Source organism: Cavia porcellus, unplaced genomic scaffold, assembly GCF_034190915.1.
Source record: "Cavia porcellus strain 051 isolate PalLab524CR breed Dunkin Hartley unplaced genomic scaffold, mCavPor4.1 scaffold_2, whole genome shotgun sequence".
Lineage (NCBI taxonomy): Eukaryota > Metazoa > Chordata > Mammalia > Rodentia > Caviidae > Cavia > Cavia porcellus.
The window spans coordinates 105,125,721-105,147,375 of NW_026947485.1; the positions used below are offsets into that span (position 1 = coordinate 105,125,721).

General features: G+C 40.6%; 1 protein-coding gene across 9 annotated transcripts in view; it reads left to right on the top strand.

Annotated features, from left to right (window-relative positions):
* Positions 1-6,066: 6,066 nt before the first annotated feature.
* Positions 6,067-21,655, top strand: part of Lrrc27 (leucine rich repeat containing 27) — a 35,510-nt gene continuing 19,921 nt past the window's right edge. For 2 of the 9 annotated variants that reach the window (XM_063245010.1, XM_063245011.1), the window contains exons 1-5: positions 6,172-6,285; positions 7,354-7,614; positions 10,717-10,847; positions 14,461-14,519; positions 20,841-20,993. In XM_063245010.1, coding sequence (XP_063101080.1) covers positions 7,402-7,614; positions 10,717-10,847; positions 14,461-14,519; positions 20,841-20,993 — 556 coding nt within the window. In that variant the 5' untranslated portion in view covers positions 6,172-6,285; positions 7,354-7,401. Of the gene's footprint in view, positions 6,286-6,306; positions 6,643-7,353; positions 7,615-10,716; positions 10,848-14,460; positions 14,520-18,664; positions 18,717-20,840; positions 20,994-21,655 lie in introns of those variants that run through there. The other 7 variants (XM_063245005.1, XM_063245004.1, XM_063245007.1 and 4 more) reach the window with 7 other exon arrangements.

Consider the following 21,655-nt stretch of genomic DNA (forward strand, 5'->3'; position numbering starts at 1 on the left):
CTATGTCTACACTCATGATTTTAGCCTCCTCTTTTTTCCTCTCAACCCTGAGATTGGTTTAACATTGGTTTTGAGACATACAGAATTTGTTCAGCTATCCATCCATTATATGTACTACTGGTAATACAATTGCCCCCCCCCCAATAGGTGTTTTCTAAATATTTATTAACTGGGCACTTGATTCAGCAGTCACAGACAGTTTAAACTTTCTTTAGGAATTTTATAGTAACAAACCCACATCTAAGGTAGCTACAAAAAGGGGAGTATAGTGTGCAATTATTTTTCTTTTTTTATTGTAAAGAGAATAAAACCCAACAATACAAAAAAAGAATAAAGCCAATCAAAACAAAGCAGTGAAAGTGGTACAGAATTTCAAAACAATGGTTATCATAATATCTCTTGTTATCTTCATAACAGTTGTCCATTCCACCAGACATAATAAAATCAAATGAAACAAAACAGAACAAAACCAATCAAAACAGAGCATTGAATAAAACAAGATAAACTGGAATGGAACAGAACAATACAGTAGGAACAATACTGGATTTCAAAAACAAGGCAGAAGGAAATCCCCCACATTTGCTATCTTGCATACTTTACCCTCCCAATAGATGCTTAGACTATCAGTCTTAGTCCTGCAGAGTCAATCAAACAATATAAGCATTTAGTTGTTTTTGTACCTCAGTTGCTATCAGCCTGTCCTCAGAACAAGCTGATTGCTTGGTGGTGGGGGTGTTCTTGATTCTCAGCCCACACACCAGTAGGCTCACCAGGAAGGAGACCTGGTTTCTCTCTTCCTGGGCCTCACCTGGTTTGTGTGGCCCATGGGAAGCTTGAATTAGCTTCTTGATGTGCTCCTCCCAGACCCAGCTTTTTGATGGGCTCTGCTAACTCATGGGAAAAGTGAACTGGCTTCTCTCTTCCTGGACCCCTCATGGTCTGAAGATTATTTTTCTTTTTAAGCTATATCCCCAAGTTTTTCAGACTTGTTTCAAATATAACACTCGCTGGGGATTTAGCTCAGTGGCATAAGCACCTGCCTTGCAGGCAGGCTGTCATGAGTTCGATCCCCGGTACCAATAAAAAAGAAAAAGACCAAAAAAAAAAAAAAAATAGAACAGTGGTTTTAGAGCAGAAAAAAAGAAAAAATAAATAAAATAAAATATAACACTCATGGCACAAAAGAATTGAAGTTGTAAACACATATAAGGAAACTTGACTACCTTTTTGTCCCCCTAGATACTTTTGGTTTAGGTCAACACAAGGCAAGATACATTCTTCACAATGCTACAAGATATGTCCATACATCCATCCTTTTAGCCTGCATGTGAGGGTGGCTGCTGGAAAACAGGAGGCATTTTTTCCATTACTCAGCACATTCAGGTCAGTATCAGTGGCCTATGAAATAGAAACCAGCTAAGAATTGGCTAATGTTTTTCCAGCTAACAATAGAACCATTTTAGCCAGTATTTGCAATTTTCACAGGGTGAGCTGCTTGCCAAATTCTGGCACTCCTTGTCTGTTTGGGAAAAGTCCAGAGAGTAGTTGGTAATTAATTTGCTAGGAAGTGTTCTGGTTTGTTTCTGTGTTACAGATTCAATCATACATTTCTAAATAGCCTCTGTAAGGCTGAGGGGGAAAAAAAAAAGTAAGCTTATGCTTTCTCCAACTTGAAATAATACAGAAGAAAATTTATGTAATAATGAACTTCCAAGGTTTAAATAGTGCAGACTGTGTTGGGAGAGACTGCTGCACTGAGTTACGTATTGATCGGTGATGACTCCCCCAGCAAACACTGGGTGCTTCCTGATTGCAAAACACAACATGCGATTTACTATCTGATGATGATGAGAGGAGGCAGTTAAAAACTTTCTCTAAAACTTTCTCTGTTAGGCTAACTTAACAGAGTTACTAAAATGCTTGCGATTGTTTAGTTTTTAAAATAAAACAAAATGAAATAAACCACACACACGCACAATCCCAGAATGGAGGACCAAAACTTTGGCCTACAGGACTCTGTCCAGAAACAGGCAGAGGTGGCTAGTTTTGAAAGCTGTTCCTAAAGAGAGGGGATTAAGTGCTCCAGGAAGAGTCAACAACAGCCAGAAGGATTTCTTAAAATCAGAGCTGGAAGGAGCCTCCCAACTCTAGGAAAGGAAGTTCAGGAGAAAAACAAACGAACAACCCCCCCCTCCCGCGCGCACGCACACACACACACACACACACACACACACACACACACACACACAAAACCAACTACAGGTTCCACAATTGACTAAGGATCAAGCAGAGCAAGGTGCTTAGCCCAGCCCCTGCCTGGCACCAATGCTGGGGCAGAAATTCTGGGCATTCACTGTGACTCCGTAAGGAACCACAGGACCAAAGTACAAGTCAGGATGAGCCCAGGAAAAAGACAACTTAGATCAGTCTTCAGGTGAGTCTGGAGGCCTCATTTCAGAACATCTAATGCTGGGAAATAGGTGATAGTGTCACTGATCAGCAGATAATTAAAACAACCAGCTGGAGTTTAAAACAATCACTTTTAGGATTCTTGTTTGTGGGTAAAGAGAAATACTCATGAAAATTAAAGAGATTATAAAACAAAAAGGGATAAAATAAGAACAAATGAATACAAAAAGAAACTGCAAAGTGAGATCATTAAAAAAAAATAACAGAAGCAGCTCAGTGGTAGAGTACTTGTCTAGATATCAGAGTCCTGGGGTTTAATTCCAAGGGCTAAAAAATGAGCACACAAACAAAAAACATGAATATATGAAACGTTGATTGGATACCAGTTAAGACAGAGTTAGTAAACTGAAAGAACACAGACAGAAACCTTAGGAAGGGCAGTTCTGAGACATGGAAAACAGATTGAATGAGTTCTACCAGTATGAGCATCCAGAAGAGGGGCTGGGGATTTAGCTCAGCAGCATAAGTGCCTGCCTGGCAAGCATGAGGTCATGAGTTTGATCCCTGATATCAAACCAAAACAAAACAACAAAAAGAAGAGGGTGAGAAAAAGGTTGGGAAGGGCCTAGAATCAAAGACAAAGGTCTCAGGAGGCACATATCCAGTGGTAGGCAGCATAACTATATATCAATCAGCATCAGAAATACTATAGTGGAATTTCACAACTAGGACACAAAAAAGATAGGTTTCCTTCATTCAAATGGCAGTTAGATTGGCAGCAACCTCAGCAGCAGCCAGTGATTAATATCTTAAAAACTGTAATAAAAAATAGCTGTCAACAAAGAACACTGCACCTGCTAAACAATCATTCAAGAATTTGCTCAAAATAAAGACTAAATATATTCATACATTTTAGAAAGAATTGTCCAAAAACACTTGCCAAAAGAACTACCATAGGAGATAGTTTAGCTGGATAAAAAGTCAGCACTGGAGAATGGCAAAATATGTTCATACATATAATTAGTTATTGACTACAAAATTAATTTAGTATTTTTAAAAAGTGAAACAAAAACTTGAGGCAATGGTAAGCAAGAAATGGGATCAAATGGTTAGAAGATGCTGTTTTGTTAGAAATGCAGTGTTGTGCTGACATCTGCCACTCCACTCAGAGCCACTGTCCACCCTGTCCTCTTGCTTTGGCCCCCACTGCAGCTCTGCCTCCCCTGGGCCTCATTACAGTCCCAGCACTGCTGTTCTTGGAGTGAACATACACCTTCTCTACATTGTGTAAATGTCCCCAGTTGGGCAATATTTCAGCTACAAACCTATACTGCCTTTTTAGATAAGGCAGTCTGATTTGGAGGAAAGAGCCAGAAGTATTCCAAGGCCTTGAGATCTAAACAAGATCTTCCAATCAAGATCTTCTAACATTTCTCTGGGTACACTTTAGTGACTCCACTGGGCCCATTTTCTGCCTTTTGTCAAGCAATTTCTATTGCAGTCACACTTTTTGTTGCTGATCTGCAAATCACCTAGAAGTTGTATGTGCAGTTTCCAAATATCCTTCTATTTGCATGTGAGTTCCAAATATCCTGCAGGTTCCCCTTGGCTGTTTTGTCAACCTACAACCAAACAGAAAAGTACTGTGGGTAATACAGTTGATAACACCTAGGTAGTACAGATGTGATACAGGAAAGAAGTGTTCATGATTAGTTGCTCAGAGGTCACCCAGCCACAAGCACATCAGATTTGCTCATTAGAGTCCATATGTCTCTATTGAGTTTTCTAGGCTTCATCTCTTGCTTGTCTGAGGGTATTTTCCTCTAACCTATTTTCCATTCCTACCAATTCCTCCTTCACTTCTAAACAATTTGCTAGTTAACCAATCTGTTATTTTCTGTTGTTTTTCAGTTCTAGACTCTCACTTTGGTTCTTGAGTTCCAGTATTATTCTTGCTTTTACTGCCTTAAAGATGTTCAGTATAATTATCTTAAGATAATTGTTAAGACATACTTAAGATATCAAGTATAATTATCTTAAGATAATGCTTGCTGACTTCATTATCTTAACTTCCCATGGGTCAGTGTTTGGTTTCTATGTCTTTTTCTATACTTTCTCCCTAGTACTAGAGATTGAACCCAGGGCTTTCATATTGCGCTATATAACCCAGCTCTTTTTTATTTTTTATTTTGAGACAGGGACTCCCTAAGTCACTAAGTTTTCCAGACTGGATTTGAATTTGGGATTTTTCTGCCTCAGTCTCCGAGACTGCTGGTTTTACAGGCATGCACCATCATGTCCAATATATGGTTTCTCTGAATCATGTGCCCTTTATGTGGGCACATGTAATGCATGTATGTATGCAATGTACGTGTCTTTGTATGACACATACATTAGGAAACTGTGGCTTACTTAAGATTTCAGGTGATACATCCTTCCTCTTCCATAAAGCAGCGAGGTAACACCATACTAACTCAGTGCAATCAATATTTGATAAGATCTGTAGCAATCGAATCTTCGGTCCCCAAAAGGTCTAGTCTTTTTTCCAATTCACCCCTTACCTAAAGTCCAGTGTTTCTGGGCCCCTCCTCACCGTCTCGGGGTTTTCCAGCTCCTCCTTTTCCTTGGCAGTCTCAGAATAAAACTTACCCTGTGCTCATGGTCTGTTAAGAGCTTTACTCAGTAGCTCAGCCTTCCAGTGTTCCAGATGGGCAGTTGCTCATGGAGAAACACACCATAACCAAGCTTGAACTTCTATAATTTTTTTGTCCCTGTCCCAGTTATTGACTCCTTTGTTAGCTACAATGCGGATGGATTGATTCTCTTTTCCTCTCTTTTCTTTTTGTTTGTTTGTTTGTTTTGCAGTGATGGGGTTCAAAACCCTGAGCGTCCCACATGGTGGGTTAAGTGCACTACCATGGAGCTGCAATCCCAAGGCCAGTGCTTTTGCTTTTTGTGTGTTCAGGCTTTCCGGTTTCAGGGGAAGGATGGGTCTCAAAGGCCTTGCTTGCCCTTACAGAGAAAAACAGAGTGATCATATCCTTCAGTGACTCATGTGGCTAACCCATTTGGTTATCTGCTTTTCTTTCAGGTATTGTGTGGCTTCAGGATGTGTCACCTCATTACACCATGCTCCCAAGACCCCTTGTCTTGCTGGCTGACTGTAGAAATGCCCTGTTGAGATACGAGGGCACAAGTGGCAGCTCTGGGAAGTCCGGACCCGCGGCAGCAGATATCCGCAGATCTCCCCTCCGCAGTCTGCAAGGCAAGGTCACCAGGTTCCACCAGCGCAGGCGTCGGAGTGGCCGGCTGGAGGAGTCCAGCCTGGCAGCCCAAAGGAATACTGGGCCCAAGCTGCCTGTGGGAAGGGTGCTGTCTCACCGGAAAGGCACAGCGCACCGCCTTAGCGGGACAGTTGCCCTGTGGCCTCAGAAAGACTGGCCACTTAATAAGGGTAGCCACACACACCACTGGGAAGATCGGCAGAACTGAACGGGGGCAATGTCAGACGCCTAGAGCCTTTCGCAATGGATGCGCTCGGCCAGTGCGCGGACTGCTTGGTGCGGTCTTCGCAAAAGGCGGTTCTGTTCTTAAGCTCTCGCCACCTCTTATCCTGCCCAATCCGCCTGCTTAGCCTTCCACACTTTATATGATACTCTCTCGTCTGTACACCTCTGCGAGACAGAAACGTCCAAATGCGCATCTGCACCACAGCACTGAGTCCTCCGCGGAATGGTCCCCACGGGCCTCCGTAAGGCGCCGTCTCCATGGCGACCACTGTGTCCGCGAGGCCTCCATTGTTAGGTGGTGTCTGCGTTTCCCTGCAGCAGGGCTGTGGGTGTACAAGTGGGCGGGGGAGGGGGGAGAGCCCCCCAGGTATGATAGGCGCGAGCCAGGGAATCCGTGTCTGTGTGTGTGTGTGCGCGCGTGTGTGTAGGGGGCGTCCTTGGACTGTGGGTTGGGCACGGGACCCGGATCACCCGGCTAAAGGGCGGAACACGGTGCACAGTTTGTGGGGCTTGGGTGCGCGGTGTCTCGTTGCTGGCCGGCTGGGTGAGGCTGCGCTTTAGCTCACGCCTGCGGCAAAGAACTTCTACCAGGCTAGGAATTTGAAGGCCAAACTTCGAGTCTCACCCAGCTGGGCCAGATGGGAAAATCAAGTCAGGGGGCGCCAGGATGTTACAGGCAGCAGGATGCGTGCAGTCCTCCGGTTTCACTCTTACCTGTCCAGGGGTTTGTAGCAGAGGGAAGCCCTTCTTTGTCTTCGAGTTCCAAGAAAACCACTCACCATACAAAGTCCCAGCGTTCCCGCGGCCTGGGACAGGTCCTTTTCTCGTCCTGCAGACCGAAGCAGCTCATTAGCTGTGTGCCCTTGGGAAGGTTGCTTGACTGACTGGAACTCTTCCTCCCTAAACAGGAGCGAAGTGTACTCAAAAACCAGTCACTGGGGCGTCCAATGGACGAATACATGTAAAAGCTGCAGCAGCATTGCTGGACAAAGTGAGATTATGAGTGGAAGTGTGCCTCAGCAGTTAAGGTTTTGGTTAAAAGTTAAAATCTTGGAATTCCATGATGCAAAAAGTGTGTGTGTGTGCGTGCGTGTGTGTTATTTGGTTTTTAGATGAGGTCTCGCTAAACTGCCCAGGCTCTCCTCAAACACTCATTCCTCCTGCTTCAACCTCCCAAAAAACTGAGATTACAGGCATATGCTATCATTCTCAGCTAGGAGCAGAGAATTTTAATCTGAGTGTACATTATTGTATTTTACAAGTTCAAAAGTCAAATTTATGAGACTTTATTTTAAATGATGAGGGTTTTTTCTAAAAAAAAAAAAAAAAAAAAGGCAAGTTAAATCACTGCAGATGTGCCAGAGTTGCTCTGTTTGGGTGTGTGGTTGTGTCAATGTAATTCACCATTCTCCTCCATCTCCCTTTCTGTTTCTAGATGACTTCTGACTAAGGAGGATGAGTTGTAGCCACTGGAGGGTGACAGATGGAGGGAAGCTGCGACTGTGAAGCTCCCGCAGAAGCTGCTGATGATTCTAGGCCGAATGCCGGACAATCCAGCAGCTTGCCAGCCTCCATCTCCAGAGATGTTCACAAGAATAATAGTAAGGAGATCATCGTTTCATCTTCATCAACTTTAGACTTGAGTGAAAGTGGTCTGCGCCACCTGGAAAAGATCTTTATAGTCCCCAACCTTCAAGTAAGTGGTCATTTTCTTGGGAGATGTTAGTAGACAGATCCTACATTGACAGAAGTGAAAACTTCAGCACTGAACTTTTATTTGTAGGCTTTTTCTCTTTACAGGAGATTCCAGAATGAGACAGAAGGAGTGTTAATTTGGGTTTCACAACAAAGAGAAATTGAGATAAAGGAACCAGCTGACAGAAATAGTAGATCTGCCTAGGGAGGGAGCCAGTACTCCCCCTTGCATGTTGTCTGTCTTCAAGGGAATGTCTAGGGAACCAGAAACAATAACAAAATTATGCAGCAGAGACAATTATCCAAACACCAGTGGTCTCTTACACATAATCTTTTAAAAGTCCAGATAATACTAAAACACTTAAAAACTGTTTCTCTTGCTGTTGTCTACTTTGTTATTACTCCACACTCGATTTCCTTTGTGCCAGGCAACTTCTGCAGGGTCGCTAGCCAATACTGTCTTGTTCTTGTGTTTTTGGAGTACCCTTAGAGTACTGTGTTGATGGGAGATAAAACAGGATGCTTCCCAAGCAATGTCTGTCAGGCCCCAGAATCACAGAATTTTCTTAAACCTCACTTGATTTCTTCTGGATTCTGGGAATGATGATAGTTGTATGAATTATTATAAAATGAAATAATTTATATGAGGACAGTGTCTGAAACAGTTGTGATGTTGGTTGACATTTCTGTAGTTTTACAAAACCTGCGTTTTTGGGGCTGGGGATTTAGCTCAGCGGCATAAGCACCTACCTTGTAAGCATGTGGTCGTGAGTTTGATACCCGGTACGGGTGAAAAAAAAACAAACCTGCCTTTTTGGATTTTAAGTGGCTGTTTACACTACTAAAGTCAACTATCACCTGGTTATATTTTCCCTGTTTTTGCTGACAGAGCCATAACTGGTCTTACTATTTCTTTCCTTAGCACAGGCCTCAAGGGGTACATTACTGGCCTCATGAGGGCTCCTCTTATGCAAGTATCACTTATAATGAAATGAATGTTCTCAACTCCAACTGAGGAACACAGCCAAGCTACTAGGTTTATGTTGCCTTTGTGCATACAGAATTTCCTAACTATTTATATCTTTTGGAAGACACATGTCATTATGAATTTTGTTACTATGACAACAAGTCAGAGGTAGCCACCCAAAGTTGTGGACAGTTAGGGGTTGTGAACACTGGCGGCAATCCCTGGAGTGAGTGATAGCTCTTCTAAGAATGCTTATATTCAGGGAGCCAAAGAGTATCCTCTACCTTCACATTCCAGGACCTATGAGGAAGGACAGAGGCAACAGAGTACACTGTTCCATCCTACCAGCTTCAAATGCAGGGCAGTGCCTGCTTTCCCAGGATGCTGGGGAAGGAGAAAGCGTTTTCTTGTCTCTCTGAGATTCCTTTTACCAGCTTTCAGGAGGACCTGGGTTTCAAGTTGAGCACTAGAATTAGTTGGCAGGAGAGAAAAGAGCAGACCTGAGAGGCTTAATACCTTCACTCCAACAGAAAGCCAAGAAGACACATGCACAGGTGTGTGTATGTGTCCTTGTGTGATTGGAGGTATGCACAAGTATGTGCATGTAAGTGTGCATCCTCATGTACCTGGAGGTAAGTACTGGGTACCTGTAAGGGCCAGCATGCTTTTCAGAGACAGTGCTATCTCCCAGCAGTCAGAAACTGGCAATTTCTTAATACAGATATATTATTCTCAGTGAACATATAGGCAGTGAAATTTTTATATGCAGTGTTTCTCAGAAGGCTGTAAATTATTTGAGTTTGAAAGATGGGTTTGGAGGTAGAATTAGGTGTGAAATTGTGACAGGAAAGGAACTTCCTGGTAGTTCTGTGAAACAGAACAACCATAAACAATAGCATAATGATAATTACTGACCCTTACATACTTGTCTGCTGCTACCATGCAAGGTAGGTCCTGTACTCTGATCCCCAATGAACATGCTGGGGATCAGAGAGGTTCAGGAACGTACACAAGCTCACACAGTTTATAGGTTTCAAAACCTAGATTAAAACCTGGAAAGTCTGGCTTCAAGGTCAGTGCTCCAAGCATCTTTTTGGGCCTCTCAGTAAGTATAGGCATAGATTTAGATAAATAAATAAGTATGTATGCATATTAATATGTACAACATGAAAAAACAGTATCAATGAAAGTAGACAATTACCTGTAATCTAGCCATGCTATGATTATAAAATTATATATATGATATGCCCCTTTTATACAGAAATATTAAATAGAAAAGCTTAGAAATAGATAATTCATATTGTAATGACTTACAGTATATTGTTATACTCATTCTGTTTTACTGTTTTTGTTAACCTTTTAGTTCTTAATTTCTTATTGTTCCTAATTTAGAATTTAAACCTTCTGATAGAGATGTACATATACGGAAAAGAAACAGGGCATATTCAGTACTATCTAAGGCTTCAGACATCCACTGGGGCCCTTGGAATGTATCCTTCTGGATAAATGGGGATAATTGTATATAGTGTGTGTATATATATATATTCTGTATACATGCAGTTGATCTACTTTCTCTTATTTATGATGATGACTTAAAAATTTCACTAAGTTAATATATTAAACTGTTCCTGAAATGATGGTTCCTGAGATGATTTTTTGTGACTGTGGTTCATAAACAATGCCGCAGCAAATATCTTAGTGCCTCTGACATGGAGTTGCCTCTTAATTATTAACCTTGGGTGAATCCCTCAGACCAGACACGGCTCTTGCATTAACTCCCTCAGCAGAAAGTTTACTGGGTCTGCTGAAAGATATGACCTTGAATGTGAGACCCAAGAAGACGAAGAATTACTTTTAAGATCATTTGGGTGAAAAATGATGTCAAACAATATTTGTTAGAGGAATTGATGTGCTTTGGGGAGCACATGAACCATTTAGGAAGTTGATCTCAGCTTTGAAAATGGCTCCTTCTAATTCTTGGTCCAACTGTTTAAATTCTTAAGGGTAAAATATTATTTTTTAATTGAAATGTATGGTTGTACTTGTTGGTAGTTCCTTTGGAAGTGCTTTTTTGAAAACGTCACATTTTAACATGCAGTTAGTTGACAGAACATTCTCTCTTCTTTGCTCTGGAAGCATTTGCATCTTCAGAGGAATGCCCTCTGCATGATTCCTAAAGATTTCTTTCAGTTACTGCCAAACCTGACTTGGCTCGACCTCCGGTATAATAAAATTAAGGCACTTCCTTCTGGGATTGGATCTCACAAGTAAGTTGTACATTTATATACCAGATTTCTTTAAAAATTATCTTTTAAAAATGTATAAGTGCCTGTTCTTTTGCAGTCTGGCTTGTACTCCTTAGTGAGTTTTTACTTTAAAATAGAAGCACTGAATAGTTTTTTAGTACAGCTTAGAGGTACCAAATACACTTAGCCATGACTATAACAGGAGCTGTTTGGTACCATGAAGAATGACAGAAGCTATGGTTCCTTTGCTGGGCAGTCTGTGCTGTTTTTGTAACAGCTAATTCTACCTCTGACTGTCCCTGAGTGAAGCTGCCTGCAGATCAAAGATACCTCTGATGAATTAAATCCCACTACTTTGTTCCGGTAAACACAATGTAATCTGCACTAGTTCATGGAAAATAATGGAAAATTGTTCTCATTTTGGAAAACTGGAAACCCTTAAGCAAGCAATGCTAGATTCCTACCACTTTGATTCCCAGGATTTCTTCACACTCCCAATTATAGGGCACAACTCAGCCCCATCTTTGAAAGTCACACCTCTGCCTGAGCCCCCACTTCAGCAGCCAGGACTTTTTGCTGTGGAATCACACTCCTTCCCTGAGTTCTCTCTCTGTGTTTGTGGTTCTTTCCCCTTGGAAATTGTTGTGTCTTTGCCTCTAGGCAAATACTTCAGATCCCACTCCAGTGGCAGTACATCTGCACAGAGGGAAAAACACATTTAAAACCCTGTGACAGGCATGTGCTTGATAAGTGCCAGGGATGTCCAGGGCCATTAAGCAGCCCTGAGGGCATAGTGAGAGAAGAGGCTAAAGAGAGTCACCAGAGCCTGAGCCCCTGTCTTAACTTTGATATTTATTATGAAAGAACTGGGAAGGCACAGGGGGCCTTGAGTCGAGAGGGGTGGAATTGGACTAAGATCACTCTGAAGAAAGAAGGCTGTGGGAAGAGAGTGGATACTGGAATACAGGATGGGTGGCCACTGCAGCTGTCCATGTGTGAGATGGCACCCTGCCGAGGCAGAGCCTCTTGTAAACTGGAGAGCTAGCAGGATTCAGGTTGGATGTGGAGTGAGAGAGGTATAGAGGTGCACAAGGGTGACTCCAGTTCCTCTGTGAGTAATCTGTAGCCAGTGATTGTGGCGTGAAGGCCACTGTGTAGCAGGCCGACTAAGGAATGCCCTGAATTCATAGTGAGGTGTCTGCCCCATGCATCATCTTCACTGTGGTCTGTGGTTCTGTAAGGAAACGGCTTGCTCTGACAGTCAGCTGGTGTTGAGACCCGTGAAGACACAACTAGAAACTTCCTGGAGCTCTGGGCACCTTGGGGTCTAAAGGGTGAGTCACTAACAGAACTTGCTCAGAGAGCAGTGCCTCAAGTGGCCTGTGACCTGCTGTGTGCAGGGCAGCAGCAGTGGGCTGCCTGGCATCCTCAGGACTCTGAACTTGCAGGGATAGGGAAGGCTTTCTGCCTCACAAATCATCATCTTCTGTGTTTGGGATAACTGAGTTTTTTGTGTCCACAAATTATATTTTAACCTCAGCACTCAGTTCTAGAGAGTAGTTGCTTCTCAAGAGTAAAAATAAACTAAAGCCTGTTCCCATAAGTACTACTTCTTAAAATAAATGCACAGTTCTCAAATTTTGTAGTTCTTCGATTTTACCAGTCAAAACCAGCTGCTTTGTGTTGTTTACGATATAATTTGGCCTGTGATTTATAAACCACTATATTAAAATTGAATCAGCTTGCTGAAGAGCTGAAACATATTAATTAGAAATTTTAAGTAATTATGGGCATATTAAAAGCCTTAAATTTCTCAAAAAACATAATTAAAACAATAACTATTAATGTTTTCCCTTTCTTTAGATATGAGCTCGCTAGCAGAGAAAAAAGATTTAAATAAAAGGTTAGATCAGTTGCCCCTTAAGGCAAACAAGCTCAATTCAGAATATAAGTGTATGTGTTCAATTGAAAGTCAGTGAAATGGAAGTAATCAATACTAAGCTTTAAACTATTGATAGATAACATTAATCCATTTAAAGTGAATAGGAATAATTTGGTATATATTCTTATATAAGGGTAAAGCATCCCTTATTATGCTTCTAGTTTAATATTTTGTAAAAACATCCTCCTACCCCAGCCCCCCAAAAAACCACAACCCAAGTGACCTAGAACGTCCTTTGGCACTGGATCAGCTGAGGGCATGTTGCCACCATCTTCTGCCACGCTCTCCAGAGGGCTCTTGTTTGTTAACCTTATAGGAAATAATGCTATCCTTGGTGACTGCTCCTGTATGAGCAAAATTAAAAGGGAGCTAAATAAAAGTGCCATGCTGGGGTAGCAACACTGAAATGATCCATTTTGTGCACATCAAGGAAAGATTTCTTCATAAATTTTGTTCCTTAAAAACTTCAGTCAGTAAGGAAGAGCCCAACAAAGCAGGCCAAAAAATTTTATCTAATCCTTAACTAATCTGATTTGCCTGTGGTGTTGCCAATAAAAAAAAAAAACTAGGTTTAATTTAAGTGGAATACCAGTCTCAATGTGGTGTTTGTGAAGTTGTGTATTTCAGAACTATGAGATTTTGGTTAACTATGATGTGCTTTGAATTTTTTCACTCCCCAACGCAGAATGAGACTTCAGATGACACGTTCCTCTAAAATGCTATTTTATTTATAGAGTATAAACGTGCCCAGCTGCCTGTCTGTCATATGTGACTGTCATCCTGTGAGAGACATTTTGAGGAGAAAATGCTGTAGATGTAGGGCCTAGATTGACCTCCAGCCACAGCACAGCTTCCTTGTAGTTGCCTGGGCCTGCTGGTGCCATCCAACCTTCCATGAACCAGAACCACATGTGGTTCTAGAATATTGTGGCAAATGAAAGAGCTGGCGGGAGCTTTTCTCCAAGGATAGTGTGCTGCTGTAGCACTGGGGGCTTCTCTTCTGTGCTGGGTGCTTGTACCTAGACTGCTGCCATGGGCAGCAAATCAGTCCTGGTGGTTGAAAGGTGCAGTGGTTTCCAGCAGATATTCTTCACAGTCTCTCAGTGAAACCTAACTGTAGCAGGAGACTGACCAAGGCCAGGAATCTCACCGTCTACCTGGAGTGCTTAGGAAAAGGGACCCTCAGAGGTCCCATTGTGCAAATGATTCATCCCTGAGCATATAGGATTTTATCCTTGGCAGCAAAAATCTCCCAAACATCTTTAGAAACATTAGCATGCATTAAGGTGCCAATCATAACCTAAAGATGTGAAAGCTCAGAGCAGGAGTTCCCAACAGAGGTTCAGTTGGGGTCCCTTTTGCCCCCCGGAGACCATTGGCAGTGTCCGAGATGATAATGCTTGTCACACCTGGGCGACGGTGGGTGGTACCACTGGTATCGGGTAAGAAAAGGCCAAAGATACTGCTGAATACTTGAGGTGAATAGGACAAACCCCCACAGCTAAAAATTACCTGGTCCCAAATGTCAGTAGTGCGAGGGCTGAGTATGTTGGCTAATGGCATAAACATACTTTTGAATTTATGTGATGCATGTGTATTATAATTGCCCTCTGAAAGAGAAGAAAAACAGAGATTTGATAGTAAGGATGGTTATTTTTATGTTCTTTAAGTTTTTTTTGTTTTGTTTTAAAGGCGTTTGAGAACTTTGCTTTTAGAAAGAAATCCTATCAAAATGTTACCTATGGAGCTGGGTAAGTATTAAAACAATAAAATAAAAGATGATTTTAAATTAGTGTCCTTTGAGGTCACTGGACCTTGTGATGAAAATATCAGATGTGATATGGGGGGATAGGCTGGATGGTGTTTCAAAGGCTTTCTGTCTCCACTCTAGGGTTCTCCTAGGAACTTTAACACTTCATATCTCGTGTATACATGGGTAAGATGTGTAAGCACTGAGGAGCAATCAGGACCAAGCAGCGCACAGCCTGAAGAGACTTCATGTCACTGTGTCTTGGCCTGTGCACTTGCCTGTGATGTCACTTTGCTTCCTAAGTGGGACTTGGCCCACTTCTGTGTCCTCAAGTGTATTGCTTTTATTTAAACTTCATGTCACACATCGCATTCTTGGTGCTTTGCTTTCTTGCTCACCACTATGCTTTTGAGGTTTTCCCACATGGACATGTAACTATATGCATTTTTTTTGCTATAAATGAAAAGGAAGATGATTTTCCACATTATGCATCTGTTTTATCTCAGATTTCTGCTATCCTGTTTAGGTTTGATTTGTTTTATCTTTCTAGCTTATTGAGTTAGAAACATAGGTTTTTACTTTAAATCTTTCTTCCCTAATATATGTATTTACAACTGTAATTTTGCCCTAAACACTAACTTACATGTTTCAACTCACTGAGTTTTCTTCATTCAGCTCAAAAGTTTTCTGGGCACGTAGCGTGTGCTGCTTAATTTCCAATTAGAGGTTTTCTAGTTATCTTTATTTATTTATCTGTCTTTACTAACATTTACTTTAATACTCTATTTAAAAGTCAAAGATTGGGACCAGGGGTTTAGCTCAGCAGCATAAGTGCCTGCTTGGCAAACGTGAGGTCATGAGTTCAATCCCTGGTGTGGGGCGGGGGGTAGGTAGGGGGTGGGGTGGAAAAAAAGCCAGAGGTTGTCAGGTGAGATGAAAAACCCCACAGTATACTTCCTATGCACAATGTATTAAACGAAATACAGATAGCTTGTCTGCCTATAGGATAAAAGTAAAAGAATGGAAACATATACCATGTAAACAATAAACATAAGAGAGTTTGAGTGTTACCATAATATATACCAGATACTTGATAATAGATGCCAAAATGCTCGATGTCATTAGCCACCAAAGAAATGTGTATTAAAACTGCAGTGAGATACTATTAACACACTTACCAGAATACAGAAAATGAAAAGGTGACTTTGTGTTGATTGGATATTTATTTAGGTTTCATTATAACTTATTTACTGACTTTTTAGCTCTAATTTTTACACTCCTTTAATAGTTTAATAGTTGTAATAGGAATTACAAAATGCACTCTTTTTTTTCCTTTTTTTGGTCTTTTTTGAAGCAGGATTTCACTATGTGGTTCATGCTGGCCTTGAGCTCACTTTGTAGTACAAGCTATCCTAGCAGTGATCCTCCTGCCTCAGCCTCCTGAATGCTGGAATTATGGGCATGTACCATGATGCCTGGCTACAAAGTGCACTCTTATCATTAGCATTATACCATAACATATAAAATGTAACTGTGCAAGACCACTTACTTTTTCTTATGCAGTAGTTTTCCTATGTATTATGTCTATGTATGTTATACACCCACAATACAATGTTAAATTTTTAGCTTAAGCAACCTGGTATATTTTAAAGAACTAAAGAAAAGAAAAACCAATTGTGTTGGTTACTTTGCTCTTGTTGCTAAGACAAAATACTTGACACCCAAAATGAAGGAAAGAAAGGTTTATTTAGCTTACAGTTTGTGGAGGTCTCAGTCCATATCTGCTGGCACCCATGCTGGGTGGCACGGCTAAGGGCCATGGTAGCCACAAGCGACCAGAGCAGAAAAGGGCAAAAGGGAAGAGCATGCCTCCTGCCCTCCCTTACGTTGTATGCCAACTACCTTTCCCTGCGCAGGTGCAGCACTCACACCTACCAATCCTAGCACTGGGCAATGAATCAGTCACAAATGCTAGATTCAGCCCCCTCCATGACTACATGAAGCTTTGGGGGGACATCCTTTGTCCCAAATTTCTCAGATAGGAGTCACGTTTTCCTGTTCCTTCATATGTCTAGCCATTTTAGAGCATATCTTGGACATTATGTTGGACATTGTAATAAACACTTTGTAGAAATTCCGGTATGTGTGTTGTGACACATTTTCTCACTGTGTTGGCCAGGCAGGCTTATCTTAAACTGGTTTCTAACTCATGTCCTTCTGTCTCAGCCTCCCAAGTGTTGGGATCACAAGTATGTATCACTATGCCCAACAGAGTTTATTTTCATACTTTCTTATGATTTATGAAAAAATAAAATTTCATCTGGGTATGGTGGTGCATGCCTGTAATCCCAGCATTCAAGAGCCCGAGGCTGGAGAATAAGTGAGTTCAAGGCCAGCCTGGGCTACAAATGAGTTCAAGGTCAGCCTGAACCGTATAGAGAAACTCTGACTCAAAAAGACAAAAAAATTTTTTCAGAATGAAATAATTAGAGAATAACAATAGTTAATACATTGTGTATCATTGCCTTCATAGCAATTACTCAGAGAATGACATAGCCTAAAAGGATTCTCTCTTACAAAGGAAAAATGAATAATAGCACAAAACTTTCTTTTCAATTAACTAACAAATTAGTATAAATAAAACAATTAGCTTATATATTAAAATATTTTTGAAACAATAGAATAGGTAATTTGAAGAATGGTTTGTACTTCTCCATACTTCTTATTTATCTGTTTTCTATTTTGCTCTTTTTTTGCATGTGTGTGTGTGTATTTTGTTATGTCAGTTCACAGAAGTGAGATTCCCAACTTTCTCACTTGTAATGGCAGTAAGTAGTCTTTCTTCAGTCTAGTGTTGACTGGATGTTTGAAGTCTTACCATAGTTGTGAAGTTCAAGACTCAGTGGAGAATTTGTATAGAGTTTATAGGTATAATATTAGTATTCTTTCACATCTGTTCTCTCTTTTTCTGAAATTTATGCTTTTACATAGCTCTGAACTCTCTCCACGAGCCCTTCAAGTCATGACTGCAAGTTTTATCTACATCGTAGCTGCCAGTAGTGGCCTTTTCTGAGCCTTCCCAGAGGTAGAAATCCTTCTAGTATTAAACTCATCCACTGCATTCTGTTCTTGAAGGTATCATCCCCCCACTAGATTCTGGCTGGTTTTTGTTGCCCTGCTACTTCTATGTGGTTCCTTTTTATACTTTGCCCAGTATCTAGTTATCTCTAGGAGACTCACTCTGACTGGAGCTGCTCTGACTTTGCTGGAGGAAGAGGAATTCATTGCACTATTTTGTATTTTTATTTCAGTTATTGGCCTAGAGATTTTATTTATGCCCTTAACTTACTACAATGTAGTTGAAATGAGAATCTGTACTACTTCCCAAACAGGGAACCTTATAAATGTTTAACAGTATTATTTACTTACTGCATTTTTGGCATTGTTTTGATATATTCTACTTTTATAACTTAAGCAACCTGGTATATTTTAAAGAAATAAAGAGAAGAAAAACCAATTGTGTTGGTTACTTTTCTCTTGTTGTTAAGATAAAATACTTGATACCCAAAATGAAGGAAGGAAAGGTTTATTTAGCTTACAGTTTTTATTTTAAAGGGAATAAAAAAAAATAAAATGGAACAAAATATTGGATTTCAAAAGCAAGATAGAAGGAAATCCCCTACAGTTGCTATAATGCATATTGTTGTCCTCCAAATGGATGATTTAACTACTGGCTTTTAGGCCTGCAAAGTCAACCAAACAATAAAAGCATTGAATTGTGCGTTTTTTAATTCAGTTGCTATCATCTCAGCCTATGTTCCCGTGAGTCAGCTGGTTGCTTACAGGGGGTAGGCTGGGGAAAGTGGGAGCCAGTGGGTGGCAGCACTCCTTTTGTCTCCCAGCCTGTGCGCTAGCTGACTCACAGGAAGGCACAGGTTGGCTTCTTGGTTCTCCTCTAGGCCCACACTGCTCACGGGAACAGGAGGCACGTTAAAACCATCAGTACCTCTTCCTATTTCCTTACTTGTTCAACTTTTTGATGTTTGCACTTCTCACAAAGTTCCTACTTCCATCTAAGCTACACTCTTATGCCAAGCTTCTCTCTCTCTTTTTTTTTTTTTTGTTTGTCTTTTTCTTTTTTATCAGTACCAGGGATTGAACTCACGACCACACACTTGCAGTGCAGGCACTTATGCTGGTAAGCTAAATCCCCAGCCCCCCTAAGCTTTTCTTTTCAGCAGTATTGTTGTTGAGTTTGCTGGTGATCAGTTATTCCAGTTTGTTTTTTTCTAAATCATCTTTATTTTGCCTTAATTTTAAAATCGATTTTGGCTGAGTATAGAGTTCCTAGTCCCCTATAAATGCCTTTATAGGGGCTGGGGATTTAGCTCAGCGGCATAAGCGCCTGCCTTGTAAGCAGGCAGTCGTGAGTTCGATCCCTGGTACTGATAAGAAGGAAAAAGACAAAAAAAAAAAAAGACCTTTATATTATCTTTTTTATTTTATTTTCAATCAAAACTTAGTCTTTCCATTTTTTCATATGAAAGTAACATGTCTCTTCTCTGGCTGTCAAACTTTCTCTTTGTATTTTACTTTCAATACGTTGTCTCTGATGTTTCTTGGTCCGGTTTTGTTTGTTTTGACCTTCTTTGGAGTTCACTGAGCTTGAATGTATTTACTGATGTCATTAATCAGATTTATAAATCTCCAGGCCATTATTTATTTCTTTATCTTTTATCCTTCCAGGGCTCAGGTTGGAAATACTTTTTTTCTATGTTCCAGTTTATATTATTTTCTGTTGAGTTTCCTTTGAGTTTATAAATTCTCTCTTCTGCTGGCCCAATTGGCCTTTAAATTCATTCTTTCCCCTCTGGTTTTCTTTTTTTTTTTTGTCTTTTTCCTTTTTATCGGTACCGGGGATCAAACTCACGACTGCCTGCTTGCAAGGCAGGTACTTATGCCGCTGAGCTAAATCCCCAGCCCCTCCCCTCTGGTTTTCAAGTGATCATGCAATCGAGGACAAGGGGATGGGATGAAATTAATTACTGTCATTTTAAGAAGTGTTGTAGATCCATTCAGACGTCCCATGTCTACCTGTGTCAGTATTGGAATACCTTGGTTTCCCCGTGCGCTGTTGAATGGCCATTTTTCTGGGTGTGGAGAGCTTGATCAATGGGAATTTCTCTCAGCACTTTGAATGCCTTGGCTCACCCTTTTCTGGCCAAGTTGTTCCTGATTGGAAGTCAAATGTTTTGTTTTGTTTGGTACTGGAGATCGAACTCGCGACCCCGCACTTGCCAGGCAGGCACACAGGCACTTGTGCCATTGAGCTAAATCCTTGGCTCAATTGAGCTAAATCCCTGGCTCAAGTGTTAATCTTACTATCATAGCTCCCTTTTGGTGTCATGAGTTGTTTTCCCTCACTGTTTAGGCAGTTATGCATTTTTCTGTCACTTTCAGTATTTTGCTTGTGATCTAAGTGTGAATATCTCTCCATTATCATTCATTAAGCTTCACAGATAGGTAAATTAATGTTTACCACTGGGTCATTTTGGCTCATATTTCTGCTCTTTCCTCTTTTGTTTCCTATTACATAGTAGACACTAGCTAACTTGAGGTTGTCCCTGAGGTTCTGTTGTTTAATATTTTTTTCTCTGTAACCTTTGAGTTCAATGATTTTTATTACTCTTTTTCAAGTTCATTGATTGTTTCTTCTGGGGGTTTCATATCTATCATTGAGTCCCTCTAGTGAATTTTTCACTTCAATTATTATGATTTTCTACTCTAAAATTCTAATTTGTTAATTTTTATAATTTCTGTTTTTATTCACATGCAAATTTGTTGAGTCATTTTATTGTATTCACCTCTGATTATTTAAATATAGGTTATTTCATTTCTTTGGACCTATTTATAATGGCTACTTTGAATAAATAGTCTGCTAAATCTAGCATCTTTGTCTTCCCAGTGACAACTTGTTTCTGAGTATGTTTCGTTTTCTTTACCTATCTTATAAGTAAAGAAAAGGTAGTTTTTAATGTTGAAAATGGGCATTTTAGGTAATACAGTAACTATTTGCTATGATTTTTTCATGAAGATAGCTGTTGCTGCTATTTAATTTTTTTCACTATCGTAGTCTTCATCTGTGGACTTTGTCTTCCCTGCAGAGTTTTTAAAAGGAAAACCTCAGATGTCCATCATCTCCTTTTATCCCAAGTACTGACAAGAATCATTTTTACGTGTGAGAGTAGTTGCTTTCACCGCCTCCTGGTATCTGTGCCATGGAACAGCACGCAGGCACTGAGGCTTTTCTCCTGTGTTGCAGGGAATGTAGTCACACTAAGGGCACTGAACCTAAGACATTGCCCTCTGGAGTTCCCTCCTCAGCTTATCGTGCAGAAAGGAGTGGTAGCCATCCTGACCTTCCTGCGGATCTGTGCAGCAGAGCATGACTTCCCTGAGGATGCAGCTTCTCAAGGTTTGTAGGCCAATTACATATGACACGCAACGTGAACACTGAAGTCAAAGCTTTTTAAATAGGGGCCTGTCTTCTCTTGATGGTCTCCTAAAGATCTGAATCCCTTACTTGTCTTCTGCTGAGCTCAGATGGCAAATGTGAATCCCTCATGCCCCTCAGTCACACCCAGCCGTATTTTGGTTCAAGGTTTATGAACTTATACCCTCAGCATCCATTACAGAACTTGTTTAGAGTGGGGTTGGTGAAAGTTCATTGGGAGAAATCAAATGAACCAGCCTCACCTCTAAGCCACCAGCAAGCAGCAACTTCAGGAGGTAGCTCTGTTAAACAACTTTAAAAATAAGCAAAATGAAATGTCTCCTATTCCTTTCTAAGTACAAGAAATCAGCATTAAGTGGATTTATAACTGTATTTGTCTAGTTACATTTTTTGGTGGGCACTCACTAAACTATTCCATTTTGTCTGCTAATGGGCCAGCCACATATTTTCCAATAAAAATAAAGAATCATACAGAATGTTCAGGGAAAAATAAATGTTCTGAAGTATTAACTTGAAAATACCTAAAGTTTTACTACTTTAAGTCATTAGTTTTATACTTAAGAGCATACCTACTTGAAGTAATTAGTCAAGAAAGCTATATATATATATATATATATATATAT